General features: G+C 52.1%; 1 protein-coding gene across 2 annotated transcripts in view; it reads right to left on the reverse strand.

Annotated features, from left to right (window-relative positions):
- PSEN2 (presenilin 2) overlaps positions 1-22310 on the reverse strand; it is a 29352-nt gene extending 7042 nt beyond the window's left edge. The window contains exons 1-7 of one of the 2 annotated variants that reach the window (XM_004699968.4): positions 22276-22310; positions 14893-15055; positions 11021-11235; positions 9263-9404; positions 5131-5198; positions 3329-3549; positions 1866-1964 (exon numbers count right to left, since the gene is read on the reverse strand). In XM_004699968.4, the coding sequence (XP_004700025.1) occupies positions 1866-1964; positions 3329-3549; positions 5131-5198; positions 9263-9404; positions 11021-11235; positions 14893-15033 (886 nt within the window). In that variant the 5' untranslated portion in view covers positions 15034-15055; positions 22276-22310. Of the gene's footprint in view, positions 1-1865; positions 1965-3328; positions 3550-5130; positions 5199-9262; positions 9405-11020; positions 11236-14892; positions 15056-19976; positions 20003-22275 lie in introns of those variants that run through there. The other variant, XM_045297914.1, reaches the window with a different exon arrangement.
- Between the last annotated feature and the right edge of the window lie 944 nt (positions 22311-23254).

A 23254-nucleotide genomic window follows, 5' to 3' on the forward strand; every position in this document is an offset into this window, starting at 1 on the left:
TCGTCTCTCTCCTGGCTGATTACAGAGCCTCTGGGTCTCCTGCTTCCACCCGTGCCACCGTGGGAAACTGAGGACGGGGAAGAGAGTGTAAGCAGATAGATTCCCTATGCTCCTGATGAAAGCCTGGGAGGCGAGGGTTCTGAGTGGAGGGAGGCCTTCACACTTGCAAAGGGTCTTGGAGAAGAGTTCCAATTCCGGTCTCCTAATTAAAAATCATCCCCACAAGATCCTCCCATAACAGTGCTCCCTTACAAGCACATGGCGGATTACTGTACAGACGGCCGGCCGGATCCTTATCTATAGGAGCAGACATGTTTCTTTTCTTCTCCCTGCGCAAGGGGGGCAGTCGACTCCCCTCTGCCTGCCCCAATGCTCGTATTAGGTTTCTCCCCCAATGAGCTCAGGCACCTCCGGGGTAGTTACGTATATAATTGACGAGGTCTGCCTGTCCCGACACCGTATACAGACATTGTGCATTACTTCTGCTCTTTCTCCCTCTCGGCTTCATGGTGGAGGCGAGCACCCAAAACTTTTTGTCTGTCTTTTTATTTATTCCCTTCAATTACACAACTGTTTCTTAGGATCCCATCTGGATGTGGGCTGGCTCCCCCACCACCCGACTCACACACACACACACACACACACACACACACACACAAACACACAGCATCCTTGGCTCAACAACTTGCATCATGTAAAGTCTGGCAGCCCTCAAACCTTCCAATGGTTTCACCGCTCACGAGTGAAGGATCCAAAGAAGCCCTCATCAGCATCTGCAGGGTCAAACAGACTTGGCTCCTCCCTCCCTCTCCTCTGGTCACTGTGCCTCAGGGGCTTTTTCCACCTGTGACTCCCCTTCTGCGTGGAGTGAGTGTCCCCAGAATTCAGCCAAGTCAATTGTCAGCCTAACTGGAGCAAACGTCGTGTGCACTGACGCCCTCCCCGGGGTGGGCTGCTAACATCCTCCACTTGTACAGAAATTGCCCTGCACTGTGTAGCTTGTTCAAGAAACGGCTTCCCTGGGCTCAGACTGCCCCTGCAAGAAGCAGGCCCCATAACGACGGGTCTGTTTCAATATGTTCTTGAACTTCAGGTGGACTGGGAGATCCCTGGGGACAAGGACCGTGTGGGCCTGGCGTAATGTCTGCCAAAGAGCAGGGACCTGACACATGTGCTTAAAACATCTAGAAGCCCAAGTCTCTGAACACCTCCACCAAGCCAGGGCGACTGTGTGCCTGCCCTTTGGAGACAATGAACTTCAGAGAGCCACACACTGCCACCTGCGGCCCAGTTCTCTCCGATTCGTGGTGACAGAATCAGTGCCAGAGTGGAGCTGTGTTCCACAGGGCTGGCTTTCAACAGCCCTTGTGGGTTTTCTTTGAAGTAGGTTAGGCTTTTTCTTCCAAGGTAACTCTGAGTGGACTTGAATGCCAGCCTTTTAGCTAGCAGCTGGGTGTGTTAAGTGTTTAAATCATCCAGGGAATGTTGAGGAAGCCCAGATTAAAACCAGGGGCCTCCTGCTCCCCAACATCCCTGCCCTGAAGTCTGTCTAAAGCCCCTCTCTGGAGCCTGGGGGTAGCCAGGAAGACGAAGGAGTGGGTGCATGGTTTCAAAGGCTGCAGCCACCCCACCTACCACCTGCCAATGACGGATTGGCAGGATGAAGGTGAAAATGGGCCACGCCTCCTGCTCGGAAAAACCCAGCCCCTCCTGTGTTGGAGCAGAGGCAGCTCACCTGCCTCTGCAAGGTGGACACCTGAGACCAGCAGAGCCACCCGTGCCCTCAGCGTTCAGGGCAGAAGCAGAGTCCCCTGCTCACCGCTGGTGTCTCCAGACTCGTCAGGCCGAGGCGGCGGGCTACTTACATGAGTATATCAGGGCAGGGAAGATGGGCTCGTTTCTCTCCTGGGCAGTCTCCACCAGCATCCGCAGCGGCCCCTTGGGGCACAGCACAGCCACAAGATCTGGGGAAACAAGGACGTCCTTGTCACGTGGGTTCCCTAGTGGGCCCCAAGCAGACCTGCGCCTCAGTGCCCTAGAGTTTGCGCTCCACAGTTAAAGACAACTTGGGATCCCGTTGCGCTTTGCTGAGCCTCAAACCCCTTCTCTTTAAAATGGAAGTACTAACTACTACTGTGGTACTATTGATCCTGTTCCTGTCAATCAAAGGGCAGCTAACATTTATTTGGGGACGCTCGTTATTTCAGGGCACTGTGGTCAATGAACTGAGGGCTACTTGCAAACAATTCTGTGTAAACTGGCACTGGGTGAGTGTTCAGTCAAGTTCCACATGAGCTGAGAATCCAAGGCTGGGCATTCACACCCACCAGCTGCGCTGAGGGGGGAGGATGGGTGAGGCTGTCTGCTCCCATCCACACTTACAGCCTCGGGAACCTGAGTGCGCGGTTCCACTCTGCCCTATGGAGGAGGGTCCCCATGAGTCAGAATCGACTCCGTGGCAGTAGGTCTGTAATAACGGAGTTTTATATTGCATATCACAATGATAATGGCATATTAGGAGTTTCAGGTGTGTCATTTCTAGAACACCAGGAGTCTATGGGATTCCCAGGGCTTAGAAGGGTGAATTCTCTGGAGGAAGACCGTCAAAGTAACCTTGGGAAGGGAGGTGATCCTGCTCATTTGAGCATCAGTGAAGCTGACCAGGACAGACCTTGGCCACCTCTGCCCGACTCCCACACTGTCTAAGGAGGCCAGCCTTCAGGCAAGGCTGGTGGCTATGGTCTGCCCCCCTCCTCCCTGATAGAATCTTTAGGCCTCAGAACAAATCACACTTCAACCAGCAGGGTTCATGAGTTACAGATTCACCCAAGTTGCACTCACAAGAACATCTGGCTGCCCCACTTCTCTACGTGATCAGACTAAGACCCTTCTGCTTCCTGCAGTGGGTCACACCTGCAGATTAGAATAACAGCTGGAAGAGGCCCTCTCTGGCCCTCAGCTGTGGTGCTAGGTGAAGTATGGGTAGGAAAAGTTCCCAGCCCACCTCACCAAGCTGACTAGCTGGGGGACCAATGTATGGTAGGGCCCAGTCCCTGGACTATGATAGACGGTGGTACACCTGCACATGAGTCTCCCGTCTCCACCCAGACAGCTTCTAGCCAGGGGGTTTCTCCTGTTGGATGCTGTCTGCTCTTGCTGTAGGCAACAAACGACTCCCCACTGACTAGCACTGTGAGCGCGTGTGGGAGATTCAGGCTCCGCGTGGAAGGATGTGATATTCGGGGAGGAGACAAGACTAGTGATGGCTGCCCTTTCTCTACGGCCTCTGGTTATCGGACATCTGGGACAACCTGTGAGAGCCACACACCATACACAGAGATGGCTCCCAGGATGACCCAGGCGGACCACTCCGGGAGGTACTTGATGAACACCAAGGCCATGAGTGCGCTGATCATGATGAGATAGGCCTGCTGCAGGACGAGGGGGCCCTTCCAGTGGATGCACACCATGCCCACCGCCCCGAAGTTCCAGATGGTCAGGAAGAGGGTGGGGTAGTCCATGGCCACGTTGTACGTCTTGAGCACCTCCCTGCGGGACCAAGACATAGCCAGGGAGACGTGAGACCCTGACCCGGTTTAACAGGCCCCATTCTCCAACCAGTAAGTCCCCAGGTGGGTTCTCCCAACCCCTGGCCGGATTGACTAAGATCTCTTCTCATGACCACTGGTCCTACAACTAAGCCTGGCATTCCTGCATTCCTGCCTGGAAAAAACACAAGCTCACTGCTATCGAGGTGATTCCAACTCATAGCAGTCCGGTACCACAGGGCCTAGCTGCCCCTGAGGGTTTTCATGGGGTGTAAAGGCACCGCCATGACGTCGAAGGTCCTTCTGCTTATGGAAAAGTTTTTCTTGGGGTGCAAATGGCTAGCATGCTTGGTTGCTACCAAAAGACTTGGGGTCTGAGTCCTGAGACAGTTAACGTTTATTGTGCCAACCTGGCCAATAAACACATGTGGGGTTAATTGAAGGGCGGAGAGATAAATGGCTCGGTGAGCCTCTCCTTTCTAGGTTTAAATGTTACTTAATTACAATTGTGAGGCTAAAGAATTATGTACAGGTGCCAAGTTGGCAAGGGGTAGATTGAGATAGTTAAAGTTTATTGTGCCAACCTGACCGATAAACACATGTGGAGTTAATTGAAGGGCAGAGAGATAAATGGCTCGGTGAACCTCGCCTTTCTAATTCTCAAGTCTCTTGCTTTCTGATGGTCAGACAAGGGTGCAGCTGCCTTAGCCAGTTCCCTGCTTCAGCTGGCAAGGCTGACTCCCTGCAAGACATCCCCAAGGAGAAGCCACATGGACCTACCCCGATGCAGCCCTGGGTGCTGAAAGCAGCTATGTGGAGACCCCTTCCAGCACTGAGATGCTTACACGTTCACTGATTTGGCTTTCCTCCTGCAGTTGGCATCATTGCTTGTGTTTTGTGAGATGGAGGAGGACTTTGTGGATTGGTGTTGGACATATGGACTAATGTTGGACTCGTGGGCTTGGGCAGCACTGGGTTGGGATGTTTTCTTGATATGCACTTACCCTTTATATAAAACTCTCTTATACATGAGTTTCTCTGGATTTGTTTCTCTAATGTACCCAGAATAACACAAGTCCACACAGAGGTGCTGAGGAAGAGAGGCCTGGCACTCTACTTATGAAAACTCAATGGACTACAGTTCTACATCCACATAGGTGGGGTGCCCTGAGTCCAGGGTGCCTTGACAGCAGTTGGTTTGTCAGAATATTTGGGCTCCTGGGTCAGGTTGCTGCCCCAAATCACGGGGCAATAGAGCAGGGAGTTCTTCCCACAAATTGGGAGTACCAAGCTTGGTCCAAAGAGAACTTCAATTTTGAGGAGTTTCCAGCCCCCTGAGGTTTAGAGAGAGCTTCTTCCATGAAGGCTTTGCTTGTTCTGACTCTGTGCCCACAGACAGCCACGTGGCCCGTCACGGAGCCTGCTCCCCATCCCGGTGGAAAAGGCTGTGGCAGCCACCACACTGCCTGGACTCCTGGAGCAGCAGCCACTGGTAGCTCTGCAGCACAGGGACGCCCTTGCCTGCCCAGCTCCTGCCCCGTCAGTCACCCTAGGAGGAGGGGTCTCGAGGACCGCTACTTACCCGAGGTAGATGTAGGTGAAGAGGAAGAGCAACATCAGGGAGGACATGATCAACCAGCCATGGATAAACTAGATGACAGAAGGAGACAGGCAGTCATGGGTCTCCTCGAGTGCCGAAAACAGCAGGGCTTGATGCCTAAGCTGGAACATCTTTCTCAGGAAATCACTATTTCATAAAAACGCTGGAAGGTTATTATGAGTCGAATTGTGCCCCTACCCCTCGTCTCCCTGCAAAATACAAATGAAAGTCCTAACCCCGATCTAAATGACCTCTGTTTGGAAATAGGAGTTCTTGTTTGTCATGTTACTGAGGCCAGACCAGAGAACGGTGGGTCCTGAACCTAGTTACTTCTGAGAGGTGCTTATGAAAAAGCAGAAGCAGGCACAGAAACACACGTGGGGGAAGAGAGATGGCAAAGAGTGACACCCTGGGCTCGGGCATCGGACCCACTGTGAGGACGGCGCCGGCCAGGGCGGGGTTCCTTCTGTTGCGCACGGGGTCGCGAAGGGCCGGAGCCGAGCAAGGGCACCTAACAACAACAAGGAATGACCCAGGACTTGCCTGAGAGCTGGTGCTCTCAATTCGGACTTCCAGCTTCCCGGACGGGAAAACCGCAGAGTCCTGCTCTTTAAAGACACACACTTGTGGCATCTGTGTGACAGAAGCACTGGGACACCCAGGCAAGGGTCCCGGGGACCGTGTGACAGGAAGGAAGCGTTCTGTCGAGGTCCCCCAGTGAGCAAGGATGAGGACTGATGAAGTTCTGGATCAGTCAACACCCACAATGGTGCCCCCCCACCTCGCCAGTCCACTGTTTAGAAAGACTATTTCATGTGTTACCTGCTAGGCACTGTTCTAGACTCTGGGAATAAAACTAGCCAAGTCTCTGTCCCTATGTCCTGTACTCTGTGGGGTACGGAGAATGGGAAGAAGGTGTATATGGGTGAATCTTTCCATTAAGGAGCCTGGCAGGCTGGGTTTCTGGGGTGGAGGGAGGCCTTCACCCTTGTGAATTGGAAGTGAGTCCCAATCCCATTCTCATAATTATATTGTTCCTCACTATATCCTCCCATCATAGTGCTACCTTAAAGTCACCTCTTACACGCACATGGCTGATAGCTATGTAGCCGACAGCTTTAATTACAGGAGCAACTGTGTGCTACTGCTCTCTAGACTCTGAAGACAGCCATTCCCCCTTACCTGCCTCGGGCACTGTTGTTGGGTTACTCCTCCAGTATACTCGGGGACCTCTGCAGTTGGGTGACAGGCCACTTTGTTGCATAAGTGGTTACCTGTAATTAGGGGGGCTTGCACGCCCCTGAGTGTATATATGTCTTGGTTGGAAATATATGGTATCTCTCTCTCTGCCCAGACCTGGCTCCTGAAGTCATGACAGTGAAGGTGAGCCTTTACATGCGTTGTCTTGTCTGATGTCTCTTTAATTTTACCCCTCAATTACACAACCGCCCCATGGACCCATTCGATTGTGGGGGCTGGTACCCCACAGCACTCCAGTGAAGATAGATAAGAAATAAAGACATGAATGAACACAGAATGTGTTAGGAGCTATTGGTAAGAGTCAGGAAGAAAATCATAACAACGGGCAGCATAGGGTGACAGGCTCTTGAGGGAGCTTTTTGGTCTCTATGCTCCTGCCTGCTTTGGCCATTTCAGGTGAGTGGGATTAAATGGTATTTGTTCTTTTGTGACTCAAGGCTCATCCACATTTTGGCCTGTTCCAGGTTTCCACGGTAAGTGTGGACGCACAGTATTATTTACCCACTCCTCCGTTGGTGGGCATTCCCACCTAAAGGGAAGAGGTACTTGGAATAGTGCTGTAGTGAGCACTGGCGTAAGGGAGGGGATTTTGAAGAGTCAGCCCAGGGAGTCTCCTCCTATCTAAGAGTCTACAGACAGGGCCTCAGGTGGACAGACATACGTGCCACTTCCCCTAGCCAACCAAAGCAGGGACAGATCTGTCCCTCAGCCAGCCACTGGCCAGTAGTGTGGCGGCACTCCTCCCAGGCTCACCTACCCATCATGCATTCAGCCCACCAAGGAGCTTAGTCGGGCCGGGTCTCAGCTCATCCCGGTGGCAGTGTTAAAGGTCAAGCTGAAACACAGCAGAAAGGGAGGGGGACCTCGGAGCTTCCCTGTGTCCCAGCCATCACTGCCCGCCTGGCCTCAAAGTCACAGAACCTTTAGCTGAGAGGGCACCCGCCTGCCCTGCTTACTGCCGGGTCCCCAGGCCCAGAATGGGGCCTGGCAGAGAGACAGGCACCACACACCTCACTGAGGGAACAGCTGAGCTGTCTCCGGCCAGTCTCCCAGAGACCTGCTGACCGCAGCAGCCCGTTCTCATGTCCCCACATCCCATCTGTGTCTGACTTGGTCTTCAGCATGCTATATTCTCTGCCCCATGCAAGCACCCTTCTGCCCTGCTTCCTACCATCCCTACTGTTACAGGTTCTGCCTCACTGACATCTGATTACTACAGCTTGGGGACATTTCCCGATGGCTCCTCCTCATCCCACCCTAGCAGCAACAACTCCCTCACCTCCATGCACGAAGAGCCCTGTCTCTCTCCACCTGCTCCTTGCATGCAGACTCCCTGCACGGAAGCAGCGCTCAACGAGGTGACTATATGATCATGTCAACCGTAGGCAGGAAGCCCAATGACACATCTTCGGCAAAAGATCTCTTTAAAGGGGTAAGAGGACCAAGACAACACTTTGAAAAGGAAGGGGCACCTGATTCAGGGATTTTCAACTGCCGCATACACCCGAAAGCCAAGCAGGATGGAGGACCAAGGAAGAATTGGTGCACTTGGGGACGGAGTGGGTGAAGGAGATGGAAAATACAGGACTGGCAGAAGAACAAACCTGTTTTGGAGGAAGTATAGCCAGAACGCCCCTGAGAAGGAAGGCGAGGCAGTCTCAAATGCACGGACGTGTTCTCAGGAGAGACAAGTCCCTGGAGAAGGGCATCTTGCTCGGAAGAGCAGAGGCCTGAGAAAAAGAGGAAGGCGCTCCAGGTGCTAGGCAGAGAGGGGCTGCAGCAATGGGCTCAGACGTCACAACAGTTAGGGGGCACAGGGCTGGGGAGGGTTTTGTTCTCTTTACTCGGTGGTCACCACAGTTGGCACTAACAACAACTTAGGTAATGCCTAGTTTAGGAGTCCCTGGGGTGGCATGTGGCTAACACACCCAGCTGCTAACCAAAAGGTCCGAGGTTCAAGTCCACCCGGAGGCACTGTGGATGAAAAGTCCGGCATAATCTGCTTGCAACAAACCAGTCACCAGAAACCGACAGAGTTCCACATGTGAGCTTCCCGCCACAGAGAAGCGATGCGACACTGACTCATGGAATGCCAGGCTCAACGTGCTTCCATTGCAGCCTTCCCCGCGAGGAGAGGCAGGAAGCCAATGCCTGAAACCACAGGACGCGTTTGGAGGACAGAGAATGCACACACAGAGGAGGACAGAGGATGTTCAGGGGGAGGGAGGGGGACTCAGCGACTGCCCTGCTCCTTGGGGCAAACCCCAACACCTCCTAGGCGAGAAGATCTCAGCACAGAATTTGCCGATCTCTGTCCAAAGAGGAAATGGAAAATAAAAATAAATCCAGAGGGGAAGTGTCAGGGTGAAGGGACCCTAAAATAGCTCCCCTCACTTCTTGGGAAAGAGAAGCAAGATCAAATTAACTTCTGAATAGAAGTGACCCTTGGTGTACTGCCTGCGTGGAGAGCGGCATTGACTTATTGGACGAGGGCACTGGATGGCCCGAGGGGGTGGCACGCGGGGAAGGGCGGGCGCGGGAACCAAAAAGCAGAGTCTGTTTCGCAAAAGGAACCCTTAGGTGGCGCAGATGGTCAGGACGGAGCGACCCGTGGTTGGAGTCGCTGCAGGAGTGCCTGGGGAGGAAGACCTGAGATGCGGCCTCCAGACACCCCGACACTGGCCGCCACCAGGCAGTGGGCTCCACTGTAGCTGTTCGGTTTTTGGTTTTTCAGAAAAGAGGGATTCTGATACTCTTTCAAACAAGTGGCTGCCTGAGGGTCCCCACTGGGCAGAGGTGTCCCGAGGCCTGGCGGGCGAGGAGGGGGCAGAGGCAGGCACATGTGGGTCCTCACCTTGTAGCAGCGGTACTTGTACAGCACCACCAGGAAGATGGTCATGACCACGATGACGCTGATCATGATGAGGGTGTTGAGCACGGAGTTGAGGAGGCGCTGGCCCACTGAGGGTGTGTCTTCCGTGAAGGGTGTGTAGATGCTGGGGGGAAAGGACTGGGCTGACCAATGGCCTCTGGGACCTGCTGGCCCCGCATACCAGCCCATAAGGGCCCTGCCCCAGCATGTCTCCACAAGCACTCTGGCACCACCACACAGGCCCCATCCCCGTGCCCCTCTGCCAGCTACCACTGTGTCTCCGAAGGGCTTTCCCATCACCCTGACCACACCGTCCTTGGCCCCTCGGCCTTCCAACTGAGCCCAGGGGAACCAGGCCCCCTGGCGACCTTCCACTCTGACTCGCAGGGACCCACCCGCCAGAGCGGCACTGGGCTCCACGGAGCTTCCCAGGGCTGCACTTTGGCACTTCCCAGGCTGCCAGGTCTCTCATCTGCAACACCTCTGCACAGACTGGCGTGGCTAACACTCAGTCAGTGAGCAGCAGGTCTGCTAGCCATTTGTACCGCACGGAGAGTCCAAGAGTTGGAGTGGATTTGGTGGCAGCCGGAGCCCAGGGTCGCAGCAGGGAAATGGGTGCAAGACCCCCCCCTGCCTTGCCCACCCCCTCCACAATCTCGCTTCCCTGGAGCACCACTGGGTTCGTCTCTGTGTACCCCACTTCTCTGCTCCCTCAGCACTTCATGCCCAAACCTTCCCCATCAGCCCCCCTCAGTGGTGAGGACTCCACCCTCCTGCTTCCCCACCCAGCCTCCACCCTGCAGAGCCCAGTCTCTGCTCTGGTTGCAACCCCCCACTGTACCCCCACACCCCCGACACTCACTGCCACAGTCAACTCAAAACCAGGCACAAGCAGCACTAGATGGGTGTCGCTCACTTTTCCCAGTAGGGGAGCAAAAGGCTGGCTAAATTCTCTGATCACTTTTTACCTGGGCTGCTCTGAGGCCCCATCAGATAGAAACTTGCTGGGGGCTTCTCTCTCCTCCTTTTTTTTCAATCAATCCATCCATCCAACCAACCAACCCACCCAAACCTCCCCAAGTAAGAGATGTTCAGGAAAGGCCTGCCCTCAGCAATGACACCCTGGGGGCCAGTGGAAGCTTCCCACTCACCTAGGGACAAGTTTCACAAAAACACAGCGGGCTCCCTCAGTCTCCCTCAGGAACCCTGGTGCCAGAGTGGGTAACGTGTTGGGTGGATAACCATGAGGTCTATAGTTCGAAACCACCAGCTGCTCCTCGGGAGAAAGAGGAGGCTTTCTATTCATCTTCAAAATAAATAAATAAATGAAGCTACAGTTTGGAAACCACACAGGGGAGACCCATCTCCCTCATGAGCCTTGAAGCGAGCAGCTGAGTCATCCGGCCCACCAATCTCCTTTCACATCCAGGCAATGATGCCCAGGGAGGCAGGAACTTATTCGGGGTCACAGAGAGACCTGGAACCTGAGCTGGGGAAGCCAGGCTCGGTGCAGCGTGTGAGGCTTCACCTTCTGGGACAAACACCAGTGTGCCCAAGGGCTCATTCTGGGGCAGGCCTTGCCTGAAGCCCTTCCTTACACCTGCTAGCTCACGGAATTTCTTAGGGCGCCCTTGAGGGAGCCCAAGGAGAGGTTGGGAACAGTGCCCCGGCGGGTGTGCCAGGCAGTGAACTCGGGCTCCAGGCAGTCAACAGGGGCCCGCCCGCCCTGCCCCCACTCACAGCTGTCCGTTCTTCTCAGTGTAGAAGCGCACGGACTTGATGGTAGCCACCACCACGACCATGCACAGCGTGACGGGCACAAACAGCATGATCGCGTGCTTTGCCCCATATTTGAGAGTCAGCTCTTCCTCCAGGCCGGGGGGCCGCCCAGGCACGCCGCTGCAGACATAGCGGTCGGGGTCCTCCTCACAGTCCTCCTCGCCTTCCTGGCTTCTCTGTGGGAAACAACATTGTGAGGGCCTGGGACACGCCCCCCCACCTTCCAGAGATACAGGGCCTGGGCTTTTAGAACCCCTGACACGAAGTTTAAATGTGGCTTTCTAGTGTGAGTAATTCCTAAATGCACATGGATCCACAGGCAGTTGTGCAAACAGAACAAGGGCACACTGCATGGTGTAAAACCAGGAAAGGAGTGTCTCAGGGCGGTATCCTCTCACCATACTTACTCAATCTGTATGCTGAGCAGATCATCAGCAAAGCTGGGTTATATGAAGAAGAGTCTGGCATCAGGATTGAACGAAGGCGTATTAACCTGCAGTATGCAGTTGGCTCAACCTTGCTTGCTGAACGTGAGGAAGAACTGAAGCACCTGCTGCTGAAGATAAAGGACTGTGGCCTTCAGTCTGGATTACAACTCAATGTAAGGAAGACCCAGATTCTCACCACTGCACCGACGGTACCAAACATCATGATAAATGGAGAGGAGTCTGAAGCTGTCCATTTTGTCTTGCTAGAATCTGCCATCGATGCTCATGGAAGCAGCAGCCAAGAAATCAAAAGACGTACTGCATTAGGTAAAACTGCTGTACAAGACCCCGTTAGAGTAGTGGTTAGCTAGGATGTACTTGGAGGTCTAAGATGTGCCTGACCCAAGCCATGGTCTTCTTCATTGCATCATGTGCAGGTGGAAGTTGGACACTGAATGCAGAAGACTGCAGAAGAATGGATGCATCTGAATTGTGGTGCTGGAGAAGAATATGGAGAAGAATATAGACTGCTAAAAGGACAAACCCACTTGTGTTGGAAGAAGTAAGGCCAGAATGCTCCTCAAAGGCAAGGAGAGCAAGACTTCATCCTACATACTTTGGACATACTGTTGGGAGAGACCAGTCTCTGGAGAAGGCCATTGTGTTTGGTAAAGCAGAGGGGCAGTCAAACAGAGGAGGGCCCTTGATGAGATGGATTGACACTGGTGGCATCCATGGGCTCGGGCACAGGAGCAATGGCGAGAATGGCGCAGGACCACGCAGTGTTTCCTTCTGTTGCGCACACAGGGTCACTATGGGTCGGAGCTGACCCGATAACAACAACAAATGTAAGAACCTAAATTTGATTAGCAGTGTTGGGCTGCTAGCCACAAAGTTAGCAGCTCAAAACCACCAGCTGCTCCTTAGGAGAAAGAGGAGGCTTTCCAATCTCATGAAGAGGTACAGTCTTAGAAACCTACAGGGGTGACTCTGCCCTGCCCCTCAAGGTTGCTGAGTCAGAACCGACTCAATGGTAGTGACTTCTGTTTCTTCAAAATGTAAGAACCAGTCTGTAAGTTGTGGCTGGAATTTCTAAAACATTTCAAAAGTTGACCAGGACAACAGAAGAGAAGACTTTGAGTTGGCAGCGCTCCACAACCCACCCTGGCGGGGAGGCCACTGTAACCAATAAGAGGGGCATAGGTAGGGCCCCAGCCAGAAAGGCTAAAGAGCCAAGGAAGTTCCCCTTCCCAAGCACCGGCTGCTCTTGACACTGCTCGATTCTGTTTTCATGCTCATTCTGACTGGGAGGATACAGGCCAGATTCTTGGAAGAAAAGAGAGAGTAAACAGTTTTGTTTGATAAATGATAAATTAGAATCACAAGCATGCATGAGGGCTCTGATTATGAATCAGACATGGGAAATATGTAGGAGAAGAAATTACTTTGAACTTTTTGCCCCACAAAATCAAGTGTACATATTTTATAACTTTAGGAGTTCTGGTGCAAAGCTTTTTAAACTGTGGGTCATGGCCCCCTAGGGGGGTAAATGAATGTGGGGGTTGTGAAAAACTGGCAACAGTAAAAGGTTTCTGAACACGCAACAAATATTGTACTGAGATGTACTTCTTTATGTAGAAAGAACATCCACCTCATTAGCATGCACATTTACTTTCATCTTTAATAAATGATAAAATCATATATACACCAAAGAACTGTTGCAAAATAAATGTCTTTATGATTTATTAGTAGTAACTGTGTGATTCATATATCTATTTTATATGCCTGTATGGCCCTGGTTGTGTAACAATTTCTTGCTTGAAGCCCTATCATAATGGATTACACATTAGGCAGCTAACTACAAGGTCAGCAGTTCGAAACCACTAGCTGCTCCTCAGGGGAAAGATGAGGTTTTCTGCTCCCACAGAGAGTGACAGACTCAGAAACCCACAGGGGCAGTTCTCCTTTGTCCTACACAGGGTCGCCATGAATCAGACTGGACTTGATGGCAGTACGTGCGGGATTTTGGTCTTTGGAGAGAGGCTAGGTGGACGCGATGCCCAGCATGCGAGAAGTCAAGGGGAAGAGCAAAGTACCAACAGCTCGTGGCCACCCTGTGTGGTACAAATAAAACGCTCCGCAGGGTTTTCCCGCAAGTCATCTTAAGGAGGCAGATCACCAGGCGTTTCTTCTGTGATGCTACGTGGGTGGGTGGGTGGGTGGGGGGGGCTGAAGCGCCAAGCGTGGGGGAGTGCAAGTCATTTCTGCCACCATGACTCTGGGACAGTGGGAGAGGATCAACGAGCATGGGAGAGCTGCCAGACTCAAGGGCAAAGTGACCTGCAAGATTTCATTTAGGAAATTCAAGGTCATTAACTGTCTTCTGATTAGACTCACGGTCAAAGAAAATGCCAAATACAACAACATTCAGAAATGTGGTTTCAGTATCAGTTCTTTGCGGTGAGGATGCCAATCTACCTAGCTGGCTGGGACGGGCGAGAAAAGCTGCTGGTGAATAGGAAGGGAAACAAGCAAAAATGCACACAGACGCCGGGATAAATGAGCTCTCCTTTCCGCAAGGAGGATAAGTCTGGCAGGGAGGGAAATTCTGCATGCTAGGTTGTTGCCAGGCTACAATGGGCAAACTCCCTGGGATGTCCCATCTTCATGTTGCTATCCCCTGCCCCGGGAGTAGCACAGAGAGGGCGCCGTGTAGCCCACGGCTCCTCTGTTGCCGTTGGTGGTGGGTGCCCCGTCCACATACAATGGGGTGGCAGTTTTGCTCTATAGGATGTTCAGGAGTGGACTGACTGCCAGGTCTGTCTTCCAAGGCCTTCTGAGTCTGGAAGCTCCTCTGAAATGTGCTCAGCGACAGAGCCACACACAACCCTCCACAGACAGACAGGTGGTGCTGCACCCGTGGTGCACCGACCAGGAGCGGACCCCGGTCGCCGGCATGGGAGGTGAGAATTGTGGCACTGAAGCACCACTGCCTCACACACAAATGACAGAGGCTCATCTCCTGGTCACCACGCCTGGCCTCCCACCACCACGGCGTCTCTTCCCTCTCTTTAGGGTTTTCTCTTTAGCATTTCCTGTGCTCATCCATCGAGCACCCAGGCTGCCAAACACACAGAGGTGAATGTGCAACCTGCACCTGGAAGGCCTGGGGTTGGGGCATGGCGCATCATCAAACACACCCACCCCCACCCTCCCCAGCCTGCTCTCCACGAGAAGCCCCTCCAGATGAGAGATGTCACTAGTACCATAAGGGAGACTGACCACTTTGTCCAGTTCCCACGTTGACTTGCCCCTCCTCCCACACCCAGGAATGCTGGGCTTTCCTCCCTAAGGCCCACAAGCCCCAGAGGCCTGTCTCAGCCTCAGCCGTTAGCGGGCACCTACCCACTGGGTGGTGTTCTTGCCGTCCTCGGGGCCCTGTCTGCCCTCCTGGCGGGCGAGTGGCGTGGGGCTCTCAGCCGACATCAGGGAGGTCTTCTCATCACACACTTCCTCCTCGCTGTCAGAGGCCATGAACATGAGCATGGCCCTGACTCCGGGGATGGGCCTGGAAAAGAAGCACAAGGACTTCATGCCACTTCCCTTCAAAGTAATGGTCAGCATAAGGCCAAGGGCGTGCATCCAGAGGCAACAGAGATTCGCCCCACGACAACCCTCCTGGGGCTGCCCGGCTGCTGTGGAGCCAGCACACGGAGATGGCCGGCGGACTGTCGGTGCCCCAGGCACTGGTCAACAGCAGCTATAGCACCAGGCTGTGTGATGTGCACTGCGGCTCAAGATGAGCAGGACACAGAGAACATATTACCGTATGTCACAGCCAAAGTGGTGCCAGCTCCAAGTGTACTGTTAGAGATATGTTCACACACCCACATACAAATATTAAGAAACACTCATGTCCTTAGGGGAAAAAAGAGGCGAAAACAAGGTCATCAATCTGATAATCAAAGAAAACACATCTCAGAGGTCAGGGACGTTTTCGGCGGCTAGTTCCCAGAGACAGTCCCTGTACAGGGAAGACGGACACAGGGCATGAAGGGCAGCTCAGGCAGCCCCCTACTCTGGGTGCAGCAAGGGATGGGCTACGTGGGCTGTGAGGCAGGAAGGACCATGCTAAGGAGGTTGAACTGCACGCTGACAGTGGTGGCACATGGGATCAGGCCTGGGCTTACCAAGAACAGTCTAACCACAGATGGTAAAGGGGAGTAAAAGAAGGGCAAGTGCTCACCAGGCGTTCACTGCGCCGGTTAGGGGGCAGTGAGCAGGGCAGGGACATGTGAGGGGCAGACCTGTAGAAGGGGATGGGGCAGGATGCGACGTGGGCAACAAATACCAGACAGAGTCTAAGATGATGGTTAGACACAAACGAAGGCAGAGAAGACTGGAGAAGCGAGCTTCCAGAGGGTGACGCTGATTCAGGAACTTGCATTTTTGTAGGTCAAAGAAGGGCAGCTGTCCAGGAATCATCAGAGTGCATGGGTCTGGGTGGAGGGGGCGGTGAATGAGGGGTGCAGAGCCATCCTGGTGACCACACACAGCAGCACCACAGAACCTGGTGCCCCCAAAGTCCACACCCAGAGTAGGTTTCAGGGTGGATAAAAGCTTCAGAGGTGGCCCTGGACTCAATTAACAACAAAAGTGTGACGTGCCTGGCTACAAACCCCAAGATTGGAGGTTCTAATCTGACCCATGTGGGACCCCAAACTGACTCCAGGGAAACTGGACTGGGCTTTGTTCTAAAACACTGCAGACAACTCCTGGGCGATCAGGATGAATTGAGCTATGCACAGAGCCACATACACCCCGCCCCCGCCCATCACCCACCTCCTGGAGAGCTGGGGCTGAGCTGCAGCAGTCTGGGGACGGAGGGCAAGGTCTGGGTGGTGAAATGAACTCCTTGCTGTGGCCCCTTTGCCTTGGTTCTTTGGAGAGATTTCCCTCCCAAGCGGTGAGGCGTCAGTTACCTTTGCTTCCGTTCAATACCCCACGCGGTCCTGACTTTGGTCCAGGTTGATTGCCATTTCCTGGGAAAACGGTAAGCAACCTGGGATTTGAGACCTTCACTCTGCCCTGTAACTGGTTTGCTTTACAAACCCTGCAGATTGGTGAGTACACTGTGTACACAGTGGCTTTAAAGTCCACACAAGAGGATAGAGTGACTTGTGAGATCAGTTGCTAGTGGCCCTGCTGGCAAGGACAGGCTTACATAAGCAGCCATACCCAGAGTTTGTTTGAAAGGTAAGGAGAGAGAGGGGTGACAGTGGGCAGGAAGCTCCTGAAAGAGCTGTGCCCAGGCAAGGGGCTGTAACATAAGGAGCCTTGAGACAGAGCTGGTGGTGGCAACGGCCGGAAGGCACTGCTAGGAGAGTGGCAGGTGAGCAAGCAGCTACACTGGGCAGAAGCTGGAGGCCTCTGCAGCCAAGAGTGGGCGTGCATGGCCAAGGGCGTGCACAGGTGAGAGAAGGCCCTACCAGTACACACAGTCGAGAGATGGGGCTGCAGCCCGGAAGAGGAGGAAGACTTGGGAGCTGTCCTGGTGGAAGAGGTCCTGCACTGAAGAAGGGAGGGATGTGCTCTCTTCTGGGAAGATCTCTCCCCAGATCTTGCTGATGTGCTGATGCCTATTCCTGATTCTGAGTTGCTCTTGTTCCTTCCTCATTGCTCCGGACCCCAAGTTGTTGCTGTTACCTCCGCACTGATCCCAATCCTAAGCTGTAGCCTGTTACCTCCCTAATAAACCACCTAGCGGTGAGTACGGTCTGTCAGGTCTCTGTGACTATTGCAGTGAATTAATTATTAAACCCATCAGAGAAGTAGCAAGAGTCATGGGGGGATATATGTCAGATATGGTGAAGAAGTTAGAGAGTGGACATATGTCTGACCTCTCGCTCACAGGAACCAGCTCTGCCCTGATTCTGATGGCTCGGGGGTTTAGGGAAGTTCATTACTGGGCTGGAGCGAAGTTTGTTTCCCACCCAGTAGTGGATGATTCTCAACTGAGTATGTCGATTGCTTCCACTAATCCAGCCAGCTTTCTGTTTTGGTTTGTCTTGCTTAGTTTTGGCCAAGCAGAATCTGTAGCTGCTACTTTTTTATTTGTGTGACGTTAGCAACTTGGCTGTGGTCTAATTGATTCTCACAGATCTTCACTCCAGCCCCCGATTACATTCACACTGCTTGGCCACACCCTGCTCACCTCACTGGCTACAAAATCGCCGTCATTCCACTGTGATTTCAAAATGAGTGAGCGCCTCACTACCAAGAAGCCACACACTGAGGCAGATGTCCCATGTACCAATGACACCGAAGGAAGGGCAGATAAGAACCAATGGGGCGGAAGGAAGAGAAGCCCCAGCTGTACTGAGGCATTAGCGTAAAAGGAAGGCTCCAGGAACTGATGGACGCCCACTGAAGTGTTCCTTCCAGTAAGCTGAAACGGCACGGGCGCACTCACGCGTGTATGCCAAGAAATGTGGACGATAATGATCTGGCCCAGAGCCCGTATTTGCGACCATTTCAAAGAAAGGAGAATCCACAGAATACAGAAATCATCCAACAATCTCATGAATATCACATGCAAGGAGGACTTTGCTGACCGTGATTACACAACAGCTGCAGCAGTACATCATCAGGGAGTTGCAGGAAATCGCAGCTGGACGCTGACGAGGATGCGTCACAAGGGTTATCAGTGCTGACGTCCGTCCGACAGATCTTGGCAGAAAGCAGAGCATACCAGAAAGATAACTCCTTGTGTTGTTTCTTGACTAGCCTAAGGCATTCAACTCTGTGGATCCTAACAAACAATGGACAGTCTTGAGAAGAAGGGAAATTCCAGACTACTTAACTGCACTCATGCATAATCTGTACACTGTCCAAGAGGCAGTCATTCAAACAGTGTTAACAAGGGGATCGTGCATGGTTTAAAAGCAGAACAGGCCTGTGACAGGGTGGTAGCCCCTCACCATACTTAGTCAATCTGTATGCTGAGCAAGTAATCTGAGAAACTGGTCTTTTGAAGAAGAAGGCGGCATCAAGACTGGAGGAAGGCTTACCAACCCCTTCGATCCGTAGGTAACACAACCTTGCTTGCTGAAAGTGAAGAGGGTTTGAAGCACTTGCTGATGAAGATCACAGAGAAGATGAAGATCAAAATCTGTCAGTAAGGATTGCGACCCTAAAGTAACATCATGATGAACAAAGAAAAGATCTCATCTGTCAAGGACTTCACTTTGCTTGCATCTATTGGCACTGTTCATGGATGTAGCAGTCAGGAAATCAAATGACACCTGGTGCTGGCTCACTTTGAGAACGAAGGTGCACCTGACCCAAGCCATGATTTTTTCCTTTTTTTTTTATAGTTTTATTAGGGGTTCATACAACTCTTATCACAATCCATACATACATCAAATGTTTTAAGCACATTTGTACATTCATTGCCCTCATCATTCTCAAACATTTGCTCTCCACCTAAGCCCCTGGCATCAGCTCCTCATTTCTTCTCCTCCCAAAGCCATGATTTTTTCAACGGCCTTATATGCAGGAGAGTCGATACAGTTAATGAGAGTGCTAATGAAGAGTACTCAAAGTACATGACCTACCAGACGAACAAACTAATCTCTCTTTTAAAACGTAATCCCTAGAAGTGAGGGTGCTAAGACTTCATGTCATGTATTTTGGACATGTTATCAAGAGGTACCCGTCCCTGGAAAAGGACATCATGCTGGGTAAAGTAAAAGGACAGAGAAAAAGAGGAAGACCCTCAATGAGATGGATTTGCACAGTAAATGCAACAAGGGGCTCAAATATAGCAACTGTGTGGGGATGATACAGGATCAGGCAGGGTACACAGGGTCCCGGTGAGGCTCAAATACTCAGTGGCATCTAACGAGACAAACACAGGCGTGACAACAGGGCAAGGGCAGATGAAGAAGACAATGTGCTACTGGAGTCAAAAGGAAGAGAAGTCCTTCCAGGTATGGGGATACGATGTTGTCTAGTGGAGTAAGTGGTTCCTGTGATGGGCCTCACAGCTTAGGAATACTGTGAGGCAGAGACTGAAGCAGGTGGGTCATTCCAGAGAGAAATGACCACTGACAAAAATCAATGGGACAGGTGACATGGCATGGCCTAGTGTGAAAATTCCCTTTTGATTGGCTGTAACATGGTCACCTGGCAGCAGTTGGTTGTGGCTGCTAGCTGTCACCAAGCTGGCCCTCAATGGTAAAACGCACTTCTCTCCCCCTGCCCCCCACCAGCCTGACACACACACACACACACACACACACACAATAGAACAAAACACTGCCTGGTCTTGTACTCATGACTGGTTGCGAATCCAACCATTGTGATCTACTGGGTATTCAATGGCTGATTTTTCGGAAGTAGACGACCAGGTCTTCTTCCTAGTCTTTCTTTGTCTGGAAGTTCCTCTGAAACCTCTACACCACCATAACATTCAAGCCTCCACTCACCAGAGCAGTGGTGTCTGTGCCTGAGGTCCACTGGCCAGAAACAGCCTGGGTCTCCTGCGGGGAAGGCAGAATTCGAGTGCGGAACCACTGATGCCTAACTCAGCAGTGGGGAACCAGCTCGGGTTTCTGAAGAACAGGGATATGGACAGACGTGTCCTTTCACAAGAGCAGTGTGCTAGCTGAGGAGCACTCCAGGTAGGCCTTGCCTCTACTGCTTCAGCTGTGATCTCCCTAATTGGTTCAGTCCAGCCCCCAGGAGGGTGGATTTGTCACCTGGTGGTGAGCACTGAAGGCCAGCAGAGCATACATAAAACACACTGCCTTCGAGTCAATTCTGGCCCACAGTGACCCAGAGGCCAGGGTAGAACTGGCTTTGTGGGTTCTGAGGCGCCACTCTTTATAGGCGAAAGCCTCGTCTTTCGTTCATGGATCTGCTGGTGGCTTCAAACTTCGGACCTTGCAGTTAGCAGCCCAATTTGAAACCACTGCCTGCAGTCACCACTGTGCCACCAGGGCTCCTAGGGTATACCGAGCAGAGCCCAATCGAAACTGCACAGGCTCTACGTGCCTCCCTGCCTTGGGAAGTTCTTGGTGTAGTTCCTTCATCTCGAGCGATGACAGAAACCATCTGGTGGGGACCATGGAGAAATCTGCACGCGCAGGAGTTCCTCTCACTCCTTTCTTGCAATGATGGGCCCACTTTCACTCACAGGGGCACCTGAAACAGAGAGCCAGCTACATGTTCTTAAGCTCAATTGTAACATTCCCTGCAGAGCGCTGCCTGAGATGGGGTCTGAGGCCACAGGTGGCTCTTACAGCACTTTGGTTTTCAGCATGTCAGTTTGGTTCAAAGAAGAGGATCCATTGCTGTTGAATCAATTCGGACTCAAAGCAACCCTATGGGTCGGGTGGGACGGCTCCACATCTTTCTCTTGCTGGTGGGTGTTCTAACTGCTTCTGTCGAGTTCCTTCAAGTAGAATGAAGGCCTTCCAACTTCTAGTTCTCTAGCAGCGGCCTGTTGGCAAGACTGTTCCCTGGTTCCCCAGACATTGGAAGAGCTGCACCTAGGGAAGGGAAGCTAAAGAACTGTAAGGTAGGGCCATCAAGGCAGGGCCTGGACCTAATCTCAACCTCAGGGCCTGGGGGTTAACTCACTGCCAGTGAGGAGATTTTGACTCATAGTGCTACAGGGCAGAGGAGAACTGCCCCGTGGGTTTACCCAGTTGAAAATCTTTATGGAGTAGAAAGCCTCAACTTTCTCACTCCAGGGGAGTTCGAACTGCTGATCTTGTGGTCAGCAGCCAATGTGTAGTCCATTGAGACCAATGGGGCTCCTTAAGGCCTGGGGAAGGTGGCACAAATGATTAAGCTCTTGGTTCTGAACCCAAAAGTTGACCATGTAAACACACCTTGGAGAAAGACCTGATGATGTGCTTCGGAAAGGTGACAGCCATTAAAAAACCCCATGAAGCACAGTTCTCTGAAACACAGGTGGTCGGTATGAGAATCAATTGGCTTGGGTTTTTCGGTTTGGGCCCCTTAGAACGAATGCTTCCCTGAGCAGGGTTGTACGGGGTCCTACACAATGTTGCTGCGCCCTTACAGGGTCAGACATCAAACAAAGCCTATACTTGCTTTACATCATTACATTCTCCCAATCACTGTGCGTCCTGGAAGAAGGCCTGTACACCTTTCACGGGAAACTGTGGTGTTCTGCCCCATCTTGCAGGATGAGGAAACAGGTGGGCAGGCTCTAGGCTGCGCTAGGCTGCTTACTCAAAGTGCTGCTTCCCAACTACTGTTGGACTGACTGTCCAGTGACCTGCGTTTTGAGACAATCCCTGGGTGGTTCCAGGGGTCCAGCGAGTCAGAGGCTGCCCTCCCTCAGGCATCAGATGCTATGGGCTGCTCCAGTGCTGGGGGTGGGGCTGGGGGCACGGAGGCTCTCCTGCAGCACTGCTAGTGCTAGGTTTCATCCGGCTCCCAGGCACCAGTAGACAGCCTTGGGGAGTGGTCACCTTACTGGGGTCCCTTCTGCCCCACAGCCCTGTTTGATGGCTGAATGACCCGTGGACCGCCCCCTCCTTCCAGAAAGCAAGTGGGAAGAAAGAAGGGTGAAGTTTTCAAGTGAGGAGAGCTGCAGAGAAGAGCAGAGTCAAGCTGGAAAAGGCTCCCAAACCTGCCTCCGACAGAGGAGGTAGCCCCAAAACTGGGGCTCCAATAACGCTGGCACCAACTGCACCCACCTTTCTGAAGGGCCGCTGGCAGTACAAATCAAACGTTTTTAAATAGTCATACCTTTGATCCTGAAATGCTACGCCTTGGAATTTAGCCTAAAAAAATAATAAAAGATTTATGTAAAAATCATGTTCACTGCAGTTATTTATAATTGTTTAAAAAAAAGTGAGAATGTCTATAATGTTTGATGGGGACTATTGGGTGACCACCAAAAATCTCATTTTAAAGATTGAACGCGCTTTCCCAGACAGGAGCCCTATCTGTTTGGTCTCCTTAGAGTCTAGCTCAGGGCTGGCACTCTCGAGCATTTCAATAGGCAATGTCTGAGTAAGGGAAATGTGGCCTTGATACTGTTCACGCCAAGTGGCTTAGTTTAAAGAATTTCCTGCAAATCATGTGCTTAAAGAAAAGCTGCTTTAGCAATAAAGTATTTCAGAAGTTCTAACAAAAAAAAGAAAATAATTAAATTTAGAATACAAAACATCACAGGCATCTGAATTTTATTATGAAAGATGTATACAGATAAAAGAACTGAACTGAGAAGAACGAATTCACAACAAACACACAAATCCATTGCTGCAGAGTTGGCCTGACCTATAAGGATTCGGCACGTTAGAGAGTAGCACACTCCAGAAGGGTTTTCTTGACTGCCACCTTCTCAGAAGCACACTGCCACAGCCTCTCTTCCACAGCACCTCTGGGTGGGTTCAAACCACCACGCTTGAGGTTAGCAGCTGAGGGCAAGCTGTCTGTACCACCTCGGGGGTGGGGACCTCACAAAAATATCGAAGGTTATCTTTGGATGGTGATCGTGCCTATATTTTTCTGGATTTCTCAGTTTCTAGAACAAACATCTGCAATGTTTTCAAACTATTAATTTTTTTAAAGCGGAGTAACAAACATCAACAATCACCCTGTCTCTGCTGGAAGTACAGGTGGGATCCCAGGAAGACCCTTTCCAATTCTCCCCCAGCAGTGTCTTTACCTGATCCCACAGGAAAACAGAATGGCTTTGAATTCCTTTGAGTCGTGCTCAGTA

This window comes from Echinops telfairi, unplaced genomic scaffold (assembly GCF_000313985.2).
Source record: "Echinops telfairi isolate 266 unplaced genomic scaffold, ASM31398v2 ScPeMD7_7424;HRSCAF=8462, whole genome shotgun sequence".
Classification (NCBI taxonomy): Eukaryota; Metazoa; Chordata; class Mammalia; order Afrosoricida; family Tenrecidae; genus Echinops; species Echinops telfairi.